Source organism: Moschus berezovskii, chromosome 8 (genome assembly GCF_049115385.1).
Source record: "Moschus berezovskii isolate FMDL1 chromosome 8, NW_MosBer_1.0, whole genome shotgun sequence".
NCBI classification, from domain to species: Eukaryota; Metazoa; Chordata; class Mammalia; order Artiodactyla; family Moschidae; genus Moschus; species Moschus berezovskii.
Genome location: NC_142467.1, coordinates 42571836 through 42590740, shown reverse-complemented (window position 1 = coordinate 42590740; position 18905 = coordinate 42571836). Strand labels below are relative to the sequence as shown.

Sequence of the window (18905 nt, the reverse complement as noted above, 5' to 3'; positions counted from 1 at the left end):
AATGGATGTAGCTACGTTCCAATAAAACTTTATTTATAAAACCAGGTAGTTGGCAAGATTTGATCCTCAGGATGCCAGTTCCTGATCAAGATGATAAACTTCACTATTCTGACTGCCCACAAGTGCTTTTCTCACCTGATTACCCCCAGAGGAGACATGAGTCCTGTCTTATTCTATGGACTGGACTGAGTGACCTTATTCAGGAATCTTCAGGGAGAAGAGGAAGGGCATGGGGACGTGGTGGTGGTGGTGGTGCTTCCCAACCCATACTCTGTGACTTTCAGCCATAGTCTCTGGGAAACCAAAGGCAGAAAGGGGTTGAGGCAAGGCAGGGCACTAATGCTGGCTCTGCTGGACATGGTGGGGGAGGTGGGGTTCTGCATGACTGGAGACGGGTCTCAGCAAAGTTCACATCACAGAAACCACTGTGAAGTCACTACCAGGCAAGAGGACATAGAAATTCAAACAGAACAGAGCATTCTTTTGGAGTTGTATGGTTTCCTTTATTATAGAAAGCTGGAATTGACTCTCTAGGGATCCTTTCCTGAAGTTGGGTCTCCTTGGAAGCTTCCTGCCCTGGTTCCTATTTACACGGATTTTGTTTCAATGATGATGGTCTCCATCGTCTCTGATGTCACAGTTCCATGGATCTCCACGTCCTTACCAACCGGGGCTTTCTCCACCGTGGCCTCTATGTTGCGTTTCTCTACCGTCTTAGCCACAAAGTCTACCTCTCTGTCACGTCCGACCATTGGTTTTGAACCAGGAATGACTCTGAAACTTCTGAAGAAAGTGCTGATCTTACTGGATCTCTTATTTAAAGTCCCTGAACTGGTGCTGGACCTGCTCTTCCCCGGCTTGTGAGCTGTCCTCCCTTCCTTGGCAGATGAGCTATGGCTGCCACTCTTGTGAGGGCTGTGTCCTTTGCCCCTGGTGCCGCTCTGCCCTTTTTCTTTTTTGTCATCTCTCTTGTTTCCATGGCCTGATATGGACCGGTGGGAGGATGACTTCCTGGTCTTGTCCCCTCCTGTCCTGTGATGACGGTGGCGGGAACTTTTCCTAGATGAAGACTTGTCTTTCTTTTCCCTTCTTTCCTTTTTTTCCTTCCGAGTTTCATCCCTGGGGTGGGAGACCTTCTGGCTTCCATCTCGTTCAGACATGTAGCCTTCACTCTGCAAGGTAGAGACCAAGGGGGCTACGACCTGGGCTTCAGCACTTGCAGCAGCAGCCTTGCCAGACGTCACTGCACCTGCAAACACCACGCTCATGCTGCTGTCTGCACTGTCCACCCCTGTTGAGGATGTGCTGGCAGCACCTGCCAAGACCAGGTTTGTGCCCTCTGAGGATATGCTGGCAGCACCTGCAATGGCCTTGCCGGATCCGCTTTCTCCTGGACTCTTGGTGGCAGCTCCTGCCAGGGTGGTGCTCACCTGGCTGGTGCCGGTGCTCCTAGTTGCAGCCAAGCTCACAGCCCCTCCTACAGAGCCCGCTCCCACCCCTGCAACTGCCACACCTCCTCCAGGGCTTGTTGTTGTCCCTGCTATGGCCAGGCCCGAGGTTGTCCCTGACGCTCCTCCTTCAGTACTTTTCAAGGATGTAGTTGAGCCATGGGGGACATGATAGACTCCCTCTCCACCAACATAAGCACAAGACGAGGCTCCCGACACGTCACCAAGCTTGTGAAGCCCCACAGCGTCATGATCCCTTTCTCTATGGAGCTCTGTGGTCTGTGCCAAGGGAGGAGAAACAGGTAAGATAGAGATAACAGAAAGCGAGACCAGAGCTGTCCGCTCCACTCCCATCCTGAAGCTGAGCAGTTCAAGCGTTTATCTTTAGAATAACCTTTGAAATCATCCAGTCTAAGCTCCCACTGGATGAAAGATTCCATCTACAGCATCCCTGTCAAACAGCCACTCCATTTGCTTGAACAATCCCAGGGCCAGGGAAAGCATTGATATTAATACAGTTCTCCATGGTCATTTAATTTTATACCCTTGCACTTCTACCTCTGCAGGACAGATTCCTAGAAGTGGGGTTGCTTGGTCAAGGGATGCATACATTCTATGTTTTGGAGACTATTAGAATGAATTGGGCATGAGTAGATGCACAATTGAGTTGGACTGATTTTAATCAGCATGTGAGAGTCATGGGGAGACAATGAAGAACTTCCTAATTGTGAATAATATTCCGCCACTGATGAGATTACCTGGCCTTGGGTAAGTGTTTGAGAAAAGATTAGACAATCAGGATTGCTGTAGAAGGGATTACAACCCTGGGATGAGACCAGTGCAGCTGATACAATACTTAAGGGCTCTCTGAAACTCGGCCTTGTGGGACAATGTAGAGAAGTGCTTGGAACCTCTCCAGTGTGTGAGTCCCACAGTGATGGCTCATTTGGTTCTGAGACTTTTTGACATGGGAACACATTTCCCAGGTGAGTCTCAGAGAGCATCAAACCCCTTTGAAGGGCCAGCTTTGCACTGCTCTCCCAAAGCACTCTGCCCCGTGTTCTTGAGTCTCTGTAGGTACTTACCAAGAGGCTTTTGTCACCCTCCAGAATTGTTGCATCTCCAGTTTGGAGCGTCGGGGTACTGCTGCTACTCTCTACCGGTGGTCTCAGGAGATAGACAAGCTTTTCCCAATAGCAAAAGAGGTCTTCTCGTGCATCAGAAGAGGGGCACAGCTGCAAATAAAAAGTACGGCCGGTGGCAAGCTTCAGGCGCAACTGTTGTTTCTCATGATCATGGATGGAGATCTTGACAAACTTCAAGGGAAGCAATCTGGTGAGCTCCAGGGTCTTCATGGGCTTGCGACCTCTCCCCTTGGTGGTCCGGGGATATCTGACATGCTCTTCACAGACTTTAGTTGGTCGGGCCAGGAGCATGACGTCAGGTAGCGGGAGGATGGGGCTGGTAGATGCGATGCCCACAGTCACCATCCGGACGCGGTTGTGGACGTCAATCACCTCTCCTTTCTTGCTGATCTGGATAAAGTCGCTTTCAAACATGGGTGCATACTTGAAAATGTCATATTCTCCTCCCTTGTACAGTTGTCGTTGCAAGTCCCCCATGGAGGTATTGAACACGCCCATTGAACGGTAGCTGTTGGCCGTGTAATAAGGTAACAAACACTCACTGCTCATGGTTCTCTTCTTTCAAGACAGCACTACCAGCCACAAATTGAATCGCTGAGAGAGAGAGGGAGTGAAGGCAACTGCCCATCTCCCTACAGGGCTCTGCCTAAGTCTCCTGGCATCACCACATTTATCCTGCACAGTCCTTTGTGACCTGTCCCTATCACACACCCCTTTATTCAGCCTCCAAGCAGCCACCCCCCCAGGGCAGGCCTACTAGCCCTCCCCAACACCATCACCAACAACAAACCATCTTCTCCATCAGGAATAGGCTGACCCTGATGGAGAAGGGGACGACGGAGAATGAGATGGCTGGATGGCATCACCGACTCTGTGGACATGAGTTTGAGTGAGCTCCGGGAGTTGGTGATGGACAGGGAGGCCTGGCGTGCTGTGATTCATGGGGTCGCGGAGAGTCAGACACGACTGAGCGACTGATCTGATCTGCTCTGATCTGATCTGATAAGATATAAGTGTGGGTAGGCTGGATAGTCTTCCTGATCAAAATGTTACAATGCGTAATTAATGAAAACCATTTAGCTTCTATAAATATTTGGATGACTTCCAGTTTTGTTGTTGTTACAAATCTCCCTGCAATGATCATCTTCCTGCTTTTGCTGAATAATGTGCTGGGAATAAAATCCTGGAAGTGGGCAGTGTGCTTGTGAAGGGCAGGCATCCTATGGGGATGGTTATTGTTTGATAGGAACTTAACAAAGAGTGCTGTCTGTCAGAACTAGAGTCCCACTTATACAGTGGTTTCCAGGGTATGGAGAATTTTTTCACCCATGTAATCATTTCAAGGAGGCTGGGTTTTATTTTTATTTATTTACTTTATAGTTTTAGAAACAGTTTTCATTTTGAAATATAACACACTCTCATAAAAGTGCACAAAACATAAATATATAGCTTAATGAGTAATAAGAAAGTGAACATCCTTGTAGCTGCTTCCCAGAGCAAGAAATAGAACACTGCCAGCCCTTCTTCAGTATGTTCCCTCCCAAGCACAGCTCTCTCCCTCCCTACAAAGGTGCCTCAAATTTGGCTTTCCTTTTTCCTTCTTTCTTTTTAAATTGAAGTATAGCTGGTTTACAGTGTTGTCTTAATTTCTGCTGTACAGCAAAGTGATTCACTTTCCATTATGGTTTATCACAGGATATTGAATGTAGTTCCCTGTGCTATACAGCAGGACCTTGTTGTTTATCCATTCTATATATAATAGTTTGCATTTGCTAACCCCAAACTCCCAACTCATCCCTCCCCCATCCCACTCCCTTGGCAACTGTAAGTCTGTTGTCTTTATCTGTGAATCTTTTCTGCTTCATAGATAAGTTCATTTGTGTCATACTTTAGATTCCACATATAAGTAATATCATATGATATTTGTCTTCCTCTTTCTGACTTACTTTACTTAGTGTGATAATCTCTAAATCCATCCCCACTGCTGCAAGTGGCATTAGTTCATTTCTTATGACTGAGTAGTATTCCATTGTATATATGTACTGCAATTTCTTTGTCCATTTATCTGTCGATGGACAGGTTATTTCCATATCTTAGTTGAAAAGTGAATAGTGCAACTACCAACATAGGAGTGCATGTATCTTTTTGAGTTACAGTTTTGTTCAGATATATGCCTAGGAGTAGGATTCTTGGATCACATGGCAACTCTATTTTTGAATTTTTTGAGGAACCTCCATACTGTTTTCCATAGTGACTGCACAAATTTACATTTCCACCAACAGTGTAGGAGGGTTTCCCTTTCTCCATACCCTCTCAAGCATTTGTTATTTACAAACTTTTTTAAATGTTTTTTTTATTTATGTATTTATCTAGTTGTGTTGGATCTTAATTGCAGCATGTAAGATCTTTAGTTGCTGGAGTGTGGATTCCCTAGCTGTGGCGTGCAAGCTCAGTAGCTGCAGAATGTAGGCTTAGTTGCTCCATTGCATGTGAGATCATAGTTCCCAGTGCAGGGATCGAATCTGTATCCCCTACATTGCAAGGTGGATTCTTAACCACTGGACCACCAGGAAAGTCCCCAAACTTTTTAATGATGGCCATTCTGACAGGTGTAGTCCTCATTGCAGTTTTGATTTGTATTTCTCTAGTAACTAATGATGTTGAGCATCTTTTCATCTGCCTCTCGGTCATCTGTATGTCTTCTTTGGAGGAATGTCTATTTAGTTCTTCCACCCATTTTTCAACTGAGTTGTTTTTAATTGTTGCTGAGTTGTATGAGCTATTTGTATAGTTTGGAAATCGAGCTCTTGTTGGTCACATCATTTGCAAACATTTTCCCCCATTCCATAGGTTGTCTTTTTGCTTTGTATATGGCTTTCTTTGCTGTGCAAAAGCTTATAAGTTTGATTAGGTCCCACTGATTTATTTTTGCTTTTATTTTTATTCCCTTGGGAAATGATATACAAAAACATTGGTAAGATATATGTCAGAGAATGTTTTGCCCATGTTCTCTTCTAGGAGTTTTACAGTGTCATGTCTTATACTTAAGTGTTGAAGCTATTTTGAGTTTATTTTTCTGCATGGTGAGAGGGTGTGTTCTAACTTCATTGATTTACATGAGGCTGTCCAACTTTCTCAACACCACTTGCTGAAGAGACTATCTTTTTCCCATTGTATATTCTTATAAAGGAGGCAAATTTTTAAAACCATAATTTTCTGGTGAAGAACTGAGGTTCAGGATTATCTTACTCAGGGTCAGAACATGGAGCTGGATGGATTCTGCCCCAATCTTACAACTCAGGTCAGGCATTTTCTCTGTCTCAAGCTGCATGGCTCATGATCATACTCTCGTTCTGTATCAAATATGGAATTACTCATGGTTAGCAATATGCGTGGGGACCCCAGGAATTCACTAAGGTCTTGAATCACCATAGTATTTCCCATATTGGTCTGCTTGCTTCCTCACTCTTGATGTCTACCTGATAAACCATTGGTGTTTCGTTTCTTTGAAAAGCTCTTCGGAGAAATTATGGCAAAGACGTCTCTGTAGAGTTTTTGTACTTTGTACAAGGTGATGAATCCAAATTCCCCCTCCCTCAGTTAGAAGACTACTTTTGAAATAAAAATACATCCCCCAAATTCAGTGATTACTATGTAAAGGTCTTGAAATAAACTTCATCCCTTAAATGTTCTTTTTTATATCCCTACTGCCTGCTTCAATACCTGGAAATTGCAGCTTTTTAATAAATATGAACTTGCTTATGCCCACTGAGATTCTTTCATCCATTTGTTTAGTCAACAAAATTTATTGAGTGAGCTCTATTTCCAGGACCAGCTAGAAAACAGAAATGCAGAGATAAAGGTCCTTACCTCTGAAGAGATAAAAAAAAATTTTCTGAAGATGTTAAATGACTTCTCCAAAAAAAAACAAAGTGGCTTATACTCTACTGTAAGGAAATAATCACTAAAATGTAACACTATTAGATTTTTAAATAAGTTTCTATGTTCTCAGCCACCTATTCGTTTCATAAATCCATTTTGATGAATTATTAATAAAGAATGATTAAAAGAGAAATCATAACTGTATTATTAAGAACTTACTATAAGCCAGGCATAGTACTAAACAGTTTATGTTCTTTTCAAATGTAATCCCCAAACAGCCCTATAAAATACAAGCACAGCTACTATTCTTATTTTATAGAAAGGGAAATCAAGACTCAGAGAAGTTAAGTAACTTTATCAGGGTCACAAGGCACTAAAAGCATAAGTCCCCAAATACAGCAATGGTTAAACTACACTACATTGTACCACACAAATAGAACGCAAATATACACATACTATTCTGCATAAATTCATCAGTTCTTCTAATTAATATTATTAGGTGCTTACTTTTTGCCAGGCCCTGTTTGAGTTGCTAGGCACGCAGCAGTGGACAAAACAGAAAAGTATCCTCAATTTCACAGAGCTTGTATGTAGACAATAAATGACAGTAAAATAAATGATACTTCCAATGCTGTGGAAAAAGATAAAGTAGGCAAGTGGGATGGCAGTCTGTACATGGGAGAGCGAGGTGGTGGTCAAGGAAGGCTCAATGAAAATCAACCTCTGAGCAAAGACCTCAAGGAGGAAGTCAGGGAGGGAGGCACACAGGTGTTTGGGGAGTAACCTCTTGTCAGAGGGAATAGCAAGGACTACAATCCTAATGTGGGAGTGTGCCTGGTGTGTTAGAGGAACACCATGGGGGCCACAGAGAAAGTGTGGAGTGAGGGAAAGTGGTTGGAGATGAGGCCACGAAACAACTGTGGTGAAAAGGAAAGCAGACCATGTGCAAAGCTACATATATGGGGGATCATTTCTGGCTGCCATGTGGCAAAGAGATTGTAGCAGTGTAAGGGGGCAGAAATAGAGATTAGGTAGCTCCTGCAAGAGACGATGATAGGTAAGATGTATGTGGGAGCCGTGGAAATAATGATCAGCTGCTAGACGTGCTTAGACTAAGGTACCCATTTGTATACTGGTGCTGAACAATTTTCAATAAATATTAATAAGTTAAAAAAGCAAGTTGCAAAAGAGCATATATAATATGCGATATATTGTTTAATTAAAATGTTTTAAAATGTATGTGTGTGTGAACAGATGCACAGGAAACTGGTACCAGGAATAATCTTGGAGTAGTTTGTTGATTGAGGAAAATGGTGGGACAGAGACTTATCTTTCCAGAACATTCTCTTTTATACTTTTCAGATTTTATTCTATTGCATATACTACTTGCACAAAAATAAATAATACTTTATAGATTTACAAAAATATTATTCTAGTAAAATTATATTCTTAGGCTATTTGTCAATTCAAACTTTAATATAGAAAAGAAGTAAATAAACAGTTTCATTCAAATTTAACTCTCTCTGGCACAAAACTTTAGAATTTGAGAACCAAAATACAAAATATCATTAAAAATTCATTTTCTGATTTTTCTAAAAGTTCTGTAAAGTTATTTTCGTTCCAAAGTTTGGAAGTCTGCTGCATCCCCATCAAAAAAATGTGGAGATCAATAAGTCAAGATGTATTTGTTGATTGCCAGCTATGTGCCTACCATTAAACTAAGAGCATTCAGGTTGTCAAACTGTAAGTTTCAAAAATCTGAAAACATAATTCTCACACAAATATACAACGAAAACATGTCAGAGATTTAATTAACTCATCAGTGAGGAAATCAGCAGGATGACAAAGCCGATTCAGAGAATTAGAAAACTAGGCATTGGCATTAGAGAAAGGATGTTGGACTAACGTTGCCAGGTTAGACACAAAACTGGTTAAATGTCTACAGGGCAATAAAATCATAAACTTTGGGGCTATCCTTTTTACTAAATGAGATCACTTGCATCTCCTCTGAATGAAAATCTGTAACTTATTACAGAACTTCCCAGAGACTTTAATAAATAATAGATAGTTCTCTTGAAGTACTGAAAATGTTCTAAAGTTACATTGTGATCATTTCATAACTGTGAATATATGAAAAAAAAAGCACTGAACTATACACTTTCAATAGATGAATGCTTTGGTATGCGAAATGTATCTCAATAAACCTATTAAAAATAATAGATAGCAATACTTCAGTCTTATTAATCCAATCTCATTGTCTTACTTACTTCTCTTGGATAATCACCTAATCCTCAGGCAGATGTGTAAACCATGTTCTAATATGACATTGAAAGTACACATTACCTATCTCATAATTTTTTTCTATTTATACATTTTTGGTAATTCTTCTTAATAAGGACTACAATGAAGCATGTATAAGCCACCACCCAACTTTAGAAAGCTTATAAGTCAGGAGAACCCTGAAGAGGCAGAGAACAGTACAGTATGGCAATTAAATACATGATAGAGTAACAGTGAATGAGTTGAACGGATGGACTCAATAACACTTGCATGCTTGCTCAATCACTAAGCTGTGTCCGACTCTGCAACCATATGGAGTGTAGCCCGTCAGGCTCCTCTGTCCATGGGATTTCCCACGCAAGAATACTGTAGTGGGTTGTCCTTTCTTTCTCCAGATATATTCCCAACCCAGGAATTGAACCCGCATCTCCTAAATTACAGGCAGATTCTTTACCACTGAGCTACCTGGAAAGCCATGATAACGCTTATCTCAGTATCTAAAACCAACAATGTTTTGTAGGAAAAGAAACTGTCAAAACCACAATTCTAAGGACAGTTTTTGGTACATTTTTAATTGCCCTAAGATTGAAGATGTATGAAGTACGAAAACACAAAATATTGTATTTGGTGTACTGAGTAAGGTAGACATGCAAGTTTATAGATGGCTGAGGTCTACCTGTTTATCATGGGGAAAAGGTTTCAAGTCAATAACTTTTGTTCCCCAACTATCACGTTGAAAAGCAAGGCAAGCAGACAGCTATATATAGCCTTTTCAAAACGTATGCCACCTGAGAGGGCCTTGTGACCTAGGCAGGATGTGAGGGTGGGGAGATTTCCATACTGTACAGAGTATGCATCTACTGGGTAAATCCCCTGGCCTAAAATACAATCCACAGTCCTTTGGTGTTGGCACTGCTAAACCGATGTGGCGTGGGATGAGCTGCGGTTAGCCTTGGGCACCTAGGACTTCAGGAAGTCAACCTGACTTCTGCCTTACCTTCTGATTGTCAAAAAAGACCACAGTCACCTAGACTCTTTCCCTGAGGGCCATTATGCAAATCCATTTGCTTCTGCCTTAGGTTTCAAAAGAAAATGAGCTGATATAGATGAAAGAAGCCAGACAGGTGATCTAAAGAATTGTGTTTCTCAACATTATGATCCAGCAAGTGTCACCTCTCCTCTCCGCCTACTTACTTTCTGTTCCCTTCTTGTTTCTGTCCTCAGACATATTTGGCCCCACTCAGAGCCAAAATTCTGCCCTGCTTTTCACCATCTTATGACAATTTCTCTCTCCTGGCTTTCAATTTTGCTACATTTATAAGCCATGAGAAGTCCCATCTCGGTCTATATATTTATTTCTTTGATGTTATGCTGAATAAGCTTGCAATTAAATACACACACAAATAACAAAACAGTTAACATTTAAGATAAAAATAAAGATTAGAAACTGAACAGAGGTGAGAGGTGGTAAATGATCCAGGAACTGAGATGAAATGATTATTGCAGTTAAATATTAAATTTAACTCCTGAAAAAAATACTGGAAGAAAGTAAAATAAATCTTAAGATTAATTATTTCTGAGGGTTGAGACTAGAGGTGATTATTATTTTTGCCTATTTGATGGTTGGCTCCTTCCAGCAAAAATACATTTTAGTTTTGTAACCAGAAACTATGAATTATGGATGGAGAACTATGGACTGAAGAACCGTGAATGGAGGTTCATGACATTGTACAGGAGGTGGTGATCAAAACCATCCCAAAGAAAAAGAAATGCAAAAAGGCAAAATGGTTCTCTGAGGAGGCCTTACAAATAGCTGAGAAAAGAGAAGTGAAAGGCAAAGGAGAAAAAGAAGTATATACCCATTTGAATCAGAGTTCCAAAGAATAGCAAGGAGAGAAAAGAAAGCCTTCCTAAGTGATCAATGCAAAGAAACAGAGGAAAACAATAGAATGGGAAGTGAAGTGAAGTGAAGTGAAGTGAAGTGAAGTCACTCAGTCTTGTCCAACTCTTTGCGACCCCGTGGACTGTAGCCTACCAGGCTTCTTTGTCCACGGGATTCTCCAGGCAAGAATACTGGAGTGGGTTACCATTTCCTTCTCCAGGGGATCTTCCCGACCCAGGGATCAAACCCGGGTCTCCCGCATTGGAGGCAGACGCTTTAACCTCTGAAAGACTAGAGATCTCTTCAAGAAAATTAGAGATACCAAGGGAACATTTCATTCAAACATGGGCTCAATAAAGGACAGAAATGGTGTGGACCTAACAGAAACAGAAGGTATTTAGAAGAGGTGGCAAGAATACACAGAAGAACTGTACAAAAAATACCTTCATGACCCAGATAATCACAATGGTGTGATCCCTCACCTGGAGCCAGACATCCTCGAATGTGAAGTCAAGTGGGCCTTAGGAAGTATCACGACAAACAAAACTAGTGGAGGTGATGGGATTTCAGCTGAGCTATTTCAAATCCTAACAGATGATACTGTTACAGTGCTTCACTCAATATGCCAGCAAATTTGGAAAACTCAGCAATGGCCACAGGACTAGAGAAGGTCAGTGTTTATTCTAATCCTAAAGAAGTACTGCAATACTTTGGCCACCTCATGCGACGAGTTGACTCACTGGAAAAGACTCTGATGCTGGGAAAGTTTGGGGGCGGGAGGAGAAGGGGACGACAGAGAATGAGATGGCTGGATGGCATCACCGACTCTGTGGACATGAGTTTGAGTGAACTCCGGGAGTTGGTGATGGACAGGGAGGCCTGGCGTGCTGTGATTCATGGGGTTGCGGAGAGTCGGACATGACTGAGCAACTGAACTGAACTGAACTGAAAGAAGTTCAGTTCAGTTTAGTTGCTCAGTCACAGACCAGGCTTCCCTGTCCATCACCAACTCCTGGACCTTGCTCAAACTCATCTCCATTGAATCGGTGATGCCATCCAACCATCTCATCCTCTGTCATCCCCATCTCCTCCTGCCTTCAAACTTCCCCAGCATGAGAGTCTTTTCTAATTAGTCAGTTCTTCATATCATGTGGTCAAAGTATTGGAGCTTCAGCTTCAGCATCAGTTCTTCCAAAGGATATTAAGGGTTGATTTCCATTAGGAATGACTGATTTGAACTCCTAGCAGCCCAAGGGATTCTAAAGAGTCTTCTCCAACACCACAGTTCAAAAGCATCAATTCTGCTGCTCATCATTTTGGTGCTCAGCTTTCTTTATGATCCAACTCTCACATCCATAACTACTAGAAAAAAACAGCTTTGACTAGATGGACCTTTGTTGGTAATGTCTCTTATATTTAATATGCTGTCTAAGTTGGTCATAGCTTTTCTTCCAAGGAAAAGCATCTTTTAATTTCATGGCTACAGTCACAATCTACAACCCAAGATTTTGAAGCCCCAGAAAATAAAGCCTGTCAGTTTCCAATGTTTCCCCATCTATTTGCCATGAAGTGATGTGACCAGATGCCATGATCTTCATTTTATGAATGTTGAGTTTTAAGCTAGCTTTTTCACTCTCCTATTTCACTTTCATCAAGAGACTCTAGTTCCTCTTCACATTCAGCCATAAGGGTGGTGTCAACTGCATATCTGAGCTTATTGATATTTCTCCCAGCAATCTTGATTCCAGCTTGAGGTTCATAAAGCCTGGCTTTCTGATGATGTACTCTGCATATAAGTTAATTAAGCAGGTGACAATGTACAGCCTTGACATACTCCTTTCCTGATTTGGAACCAGTCTGTTGTTCCATGTCTGGTCCCCAAAGAAGTGCAATGCCAAAGAATGTTCAAACTACTGCACAATTGTACCCATTTCACATGCTATGAAAGTAATGCTCAAAATCCTTCAACATAGGCTTCAACAGCATGTAAACTGAGAATTTCCAGATGTACAAGACGGATTTACAAAAGGCAGAGAAACAAAAGATCAAATTGCAAACATCCACTGGATCATAGAAAATGCAACAGAATTCCAGAAAAACATCTACTTCTGCTTCATTGACTACACTAAAGCCTTTGACTGTGTGGATCACAAGAAACTGTGGAAAATTCTTCAAGAGAGGGGAATACCAGACCACCTTACCTGCCTCCTGAGAAATCTGCATGCAGGTCAAGAAACAACAGTAAGTACTCGACATGGAACAGCAGACTGGTTCCAAATCGGGAAGGAGTACGTCAAGGATGTATATTGTCATCCTGCTTATTTAACTTATATGCAGAGTACATCATGAGAAATGCCAACCTGGAAAAAGCACAAGCTGGAATCAAGATTGATGGGAGAAATATCAATAACCTCAGATATGCAGATGACACCATCCGAATGGCAGAAAGCAAAGAGGAATTAAAGAGCCTCTTGATGAAGGTAAAAGAGGAGAGTGAAAAAGCTGGCTTAAGACTCAGCATTCAAAAAATGAAGATCATGGCATCTGGTCCCATCACTTCATGGCAAATAGATGGGGAAACAATGGAAGCAGAGACAGGCTTTATTTTCTTGGGCTCCAAAATCACTGCAGATTGTAACTAAAGCCATGAAATGAAGACACTTGCTTCTTGGAAGAAAAGCTATGACCAACCTAGATAGCATATTAAAAAGCAGGTACATTCCTTTGCCAACAAAGGTCCAGCTAGTCAAAGCTATGGTTTTTCCAGTAGTCATATATGGATGTGAGACTTGGACCATGAAGAATGCTGAGCACCGAAGAATTGATGCCTTCAAACTGTGGTGTTGGAGAAGACTCTCGAAAGTCCCTTGGACAGCAAGAGATCCAACCAGTCCATCCTAAAGGAGATCAGTCCTGGGTGTTCATTGGAAGGACTGATACTAAAGCTGAAGCTCCAATACTTTGGCCACCTGATGTGAAGAGTCGACTCATTTGAAAAGACCCTGATGCTGGGAAAGATTAAAGGCAGGAAGACAAGGGGACAACAGAGGACGAGATGGTTGGATGGCATCACCGACTCAATGGACATGAATTTGAGCAAACTCCGGGAGATTGTGGGGGACAAGGAAGCACGACATCCTGCAGTCCATGGGGTCACAAACAGTCAGACACAACTGAGCGACTGAACAGCAACAATAACCAGAAATATAAATATTTAAACATAATTAAATATGTATTTATACATATATATTTCAAAAGTTGTCTAAGCTCCACAGTTTAACTGTACCCTATCTTCTATGAATCAAACCAATTATTTCTGATACAGGACATATTTTTATTTTAAATTGGAAAGTAAAGGCAGCGTGAACAAAAGAGGAGTAAACGAAATTAGAGTAAAAAAAATAAATAAATTAGAAAGTAAAAAATTCTCCCACAATATTTTTTGTTTTAATTATAAATGAAAAGCAAAATTCCAATTCCTTGCTGGAAGTTTGATATGGAAGCTTTCTGACACTGTCCTAAACATAGACATACATATTAATATAGACACAAAATACTTTTATGTAAAAATGGGATCATGCCATACATACTAGTCTGGTCCTTTTCGGTATTAACAATGTGTCTTGTGCCTTTTTCAGAGTGATACCTTATATAAATTCTTCATCCATTTTCATGATCTCACAGTGTTGCACCATAAATTAATCAGTTTCTCACTGATGCATATATAGATTGTTTCCATTATAGACAAAAATACAGTGAACATTTAGTACAAATGTTCTAAGTGTGCTAATGTTATTTGTTTTCTCTAGCATTAATAGTTTTAGAAGGAATTTATTTTTCCCCCAGAAGAAAGAGGTTATATAATTACTGAAATATTCTGGTAGTACTGTTAAATAGATACAAAGAAACCTGATCAAGTTTGGATGAGACTCACAGGGGAAAATAAAGGCCATAGAAGCCACCCCCTAAAAGCACAGTTGAAGAATCTCTTTGTCTTGGACACGGGAGGGCTCTAGAGTTATGCAAGAAGCATCTTCACGTATCTAAAAGGCCATTCCCAGGACTAGAGAAGAGAATTTAACTTGCAGGGCCTCAAGTGATAGAACAATGAAGATGGGCTCTAGGTCAGGATAAAGGTGAGATCACTAGCGAAGAACTGACATCCATTCCACTTTCTTTAGTGGCAACAGTCTGGTGTTTCTTTGGAGGAAAACCACTCTCTACTCTCAGCCCATGTGGTGGGTAAGGCAGACTCTATCCCATCCTCAAATCCAGGAGACGGTGCAGACCTGAAATAGACAACAGAATATTCTATTGCCTGGCTGTAATGACTGAGCTACACATTAGCATGTTGTCCAAACCAGGGCAATGATTCACAGTTCTGAGACTTTTGCTGGAACTATTAGGAAAAAAGAGTCCAGTTCCAGGGGTAAAATGTCAGTCTTTTCTTCCACAGAGGAAAGAGCCTGCCAAAGTGTGAAGCTGACATAATACTAAGAAATGAATATAAAAATTTCTGATGTCATTGACTAAGTAGCTAGATCCATAGTGCCAGGCTGAATTGGTTTTTTCTTTGTTAGAGAATGATAAACTTTCCCAATTCAGTTTCAGTTGAGGCCTCAAAGGCCTAAAATAATACAATTAAAGGAATCAAGTTCCTTTCTGTCCTAAAATAGAGTACTTTATCATCCATGCCTGACATACTAGGAGGCAACAGAAGTTCTGCCAGTAATAGTTTTGGCCACCTCCAATCTTTAGAAAACAAAAGCTCGAAAGACAGTTTTCAGTGCACGGTGCGTTTCCTCTCACAACCCACCCAGGGGTGTGGGCGGGGAGATGAGGCAGGTGCTTGCATCCACCAGAAACCAAGTGACAGGACCTTTGAAGGGCTACTCACTAGCTTGACAGAAGTCTCATAGGGTTTGTGAAGACTGTTGTCTAAATCCCATTTGGAGAAAGGTAATGGTGAAAGCCTGTGGAAGAGCTGCTTGTTGGGTGTCACAGGGAGAAGAGACTACACTTGGGGCAAATGGTCCATCCATTGGTGGATACCTGAGTCTTCCACTAGAGCCATGGAGGGAATAGGTGGCATGTAGTTCATTTGCAAGGAACACTTACCGAACAGGACAACCAAATGAGCAAGGGGATCCCAACAGAGTTGGGAACAGCAGGAGGCATGCTGAAGGTGGACCAGCAGAAGTCTGCGAGCTGAAGGTTGGGCTCACTGGGAGTCAGACAGGCATCTCCAAAACCAAGAGAACTGCTGTCAGAGCCCTGTGAAAATAATAGCAACAAACATGACAAACTCGCATGAAAGAAAAAGCAACAACTGTGTATCCACCACACTCAGAGGGCATCAAATCCCAGATTACACCTGTAACCTTGTTGGATTCAGTGCCTGTTTCTCTTCTTGCCCCTGAGCCTGAGCCTGAAGGGGAGAGTCAGAAGCACGAGGAAGGAGGAGTTAGGATATAGCAGAAAAGGCAACATGCTTCAAACCCTGTACCAGACTTCTGCTTCAGTTGAAGAAAAGCATTAAATGGAATATATATTTGGAGTTTTGGTTATTAGACTGAACTGAAAAGGCCTTTCTCTTAACTTTTTATTATGAAAAAATTCAATATATATAGCAATGTTAGGAGAATAAAACCCTTCCAACCTACCCTTCACCCAGCTTCAATTATCAGCTCAGCCAAACATTTATCATCTCTTGCCCTACCTATTTCTCCCCCTTCACTGGATTATAGCAAAGCAAATTTTATCTTATCAATAATTATTTCAGTATGCTTCTGTGCAAAATAAAAATTTTATGATCACAATCATGCCATTATCACACATTAAAATTAAAAATAATTAGCTATCAAATATGCAATCAATACTCTGATTTCCCAGTTGTCTCATACAATTGATTTGTTTGAATTTAAATCCAAACAAAATCAGCACATGCTTGATATGGCTCTTAAAATCTCTTTTAATCTATGGGTTCTTCCTCTAACTTACTTGTTACAGACATGGGATAATTCATCTTTAATGATTTAGGTACAGTGGTCCCAAGGTGTCCATGGTGGATAAGTTCCAGGACCCCTCAAATACAAAAAATCCAAAGATGCTCAAGTCCCTAAATAAAATGGCATAGTATTTGCATATAATCTATACATATTCTCCTGTATACTTTAAATCATCTCTAGATTTCTTATGATACCTAGTATAATATAAATGCTATATCGACTGAACTGAACTGAGTTGTAAATATATTGTAAATGCTATGTAAATAGTTGCTGGTACACAGTTAATTAAATTTGCTTCTTGGAACTTTCTGGAATTTTTCTGGCCCACAGTTGGTTGAATCCACAAATGCAAAACCCACAGATACAGAGGGTCTGTATTCTGAACTGGTCCAACTGCATCTCTATGCTTTTTTCACACTGCTTTATCTCTGTATTTCCTGCAAACTTGAATTTAGATCTAGAGGTTTGATGAGATTAATGTTTGATTTTTTTCTTTTAGCAAGACTTCTGTGTAGGTGGTTTTGTGTACTTCCTATTGCATCACATAAGGAAATACATAATCTCTAGTTGACTCTTTTCCTGCTGTTAAGATTGATTAGTGTGTTACAATGTTATCAGTCTATAGACTTTTCATGTGATTTTAACAACCATTGATGATCAATACATAGGTCCATTTTGTCATTAGGATTGCAAAATGATGATATTCTATCACTCCTTAATTTATTCATCGTAATTCTTCTGTAAAGAAGGACTTTTCCTTATTAAATATTTGATTACTAAACTGAGATACAGTTCTTCAAGAGAAACAGGAAATACATTTTATTTTTTCCCTTTGTTTTCCAGTTTACAGGATAATAAAGTTGCTCTCCAGCACCCTCCAAAAGTGACTGATAGGTTGGAAGTTTTTCAAGTATTTTAGGAACTCATGATTTGGACATTTTGACTGTTCTTCAATTCATCATAAAGGATGAATTTGATCCCCAAATTGCTCTGTCTTTGGCAAGTAGGAGTTTCTTGAATTCGGGTCATGCAAATTGGACTTTTCAAACCAAACAAAGGGATTATTTTTAGGTATGTTTTCCTGAGAATGATGGGGGAAATACTGAGCTTCTTAAGGTTTTGTTTAGGTGAAGTGCCATTGAAGGTGCTATGGGAGAGAGGATAAAATTACTTATCATTACACTCCGTGGAGCCTAGGCAAAGGAAAAACTACTATTACAATAGCTGTTGATGACATTTTGCTTTCCCACATGGCAATACTTTGTGAAGTCTGTAAATCTTTCAGCCCGAACAAACTAGGTATAAATCTACCCTTCTCAAAGGACTTTTCAGTCTAGTTTGGAATTTGCACTGTATTAGTTAAAATTAGGTTTGCTGTTTGTGACAGAACCTCAAACTGACAAAGGCTTACAAAAGAACATTTTTTCTTTTTATGTTAAAGAAAAATTGTTCCCAAGCTGAAAGGAGGACCCAAGATCATCAGGAACCCAGAATCTATTTTACATTCCATTGATCTCCTGGTGGCTCAGCAATTAAGAATTCACCTCAATGCAAGAGACTCAGGTTTGATCTCTGGGTCAGGAAAATCACCTGGAGAAAGGAATGGCGACCCACTCCAGTATTCTTGCCTGGAAAACCCCATAGACAAAGGAGCCTGGTGGACTACAGTCCATGAGGTTGCAAAGAATCAGACACCGCTTAGCTACTAAACAATAACAACAACAAAATGACATCAATGTGCAAGTTCTACTTCATGGTCTAAGATAGCTACTACAGCTCCAACCATCACATTCACATTCTAATTAGGGGGAATGAAGAAAAAGAGAATGAAAAGGATATGATGATTGCCATTAAGGACGTTTCCTTGAAGTTGTGCTCATAACTTCTGCTCTATTCAGTTAGCTATAAAACAGTTAACATGACTGAAAAGTGTAATCTTTATTGTGGTTGACTAGATGCCCAGATAATCTTCAGGGAGTCAGTTAGCTGGAAAGGAGGGAAGAATAGATACTTGGAGAAAATAGCAATCCTTGTGTGAAGCCCATATTCAGGAGAGAAAAGAAATGCTACCTCTTTGGGGCAATGTATTTCCACATATATGTCTTAAAACCTCAGAACAAAGGAGTAGAAACCATTTAAAGTATTCCCTTTCCCAAAATCTTATCTTGATTATGCTGGGGCAGTTCACGGGTTATCAAAGAGTTGGACACAACGAAGCAACTAAACAAACAACAAATCCAGTATATAAGCTGTAGTGTGG

General features: G+C 40.7%; 1 protein-coding gene and 1 long non-coding RNA gene across 2 annotated transcripts in view; both read right to left on the bottom strand.

The window, feature by feature from the left end:
* Window positions 1-587: 587 nt before the first annotated feature.
* Window positions 588-3142, bottom strand: GARIN3 (golgi associated RAB2 interactor family member 3). The gene is made up of 2 exons (XM_055428717.2): window positions 2534-3142; window positions 588-1727 (listed from the first exon to the last, which is right to left on the bottom strand). The coding sequence occupies exons 1-2, from the start codon at window positions 3140-3142 to the stop codon at window positions 588-590; spliced, it is 1749 nt and encodes a 582-aa protein (XP_055284692.2).
* Window positions 3143-13982: 10840 nt separating this feature from the next.
* LOC129559390 (uncharacterized) overlaps window positions 13983-18905 on the bottom strand; it is a 78277-nt gene continuing 73354 nt past the window's right edge. The window contains exons 2-3 of the long non-coding RNA XR_008686522.2: window positions 15756-15911; window positions 13983-14926 (exon numbers count right to left, since the gene is read on the bottom strand). This is a non-coding gene — a long non-coding RNA (uncharacterized LOC129559390). The remainder of the gene's footprint in view (window positions 14927-15755; window positions 15912-18905) is intronic.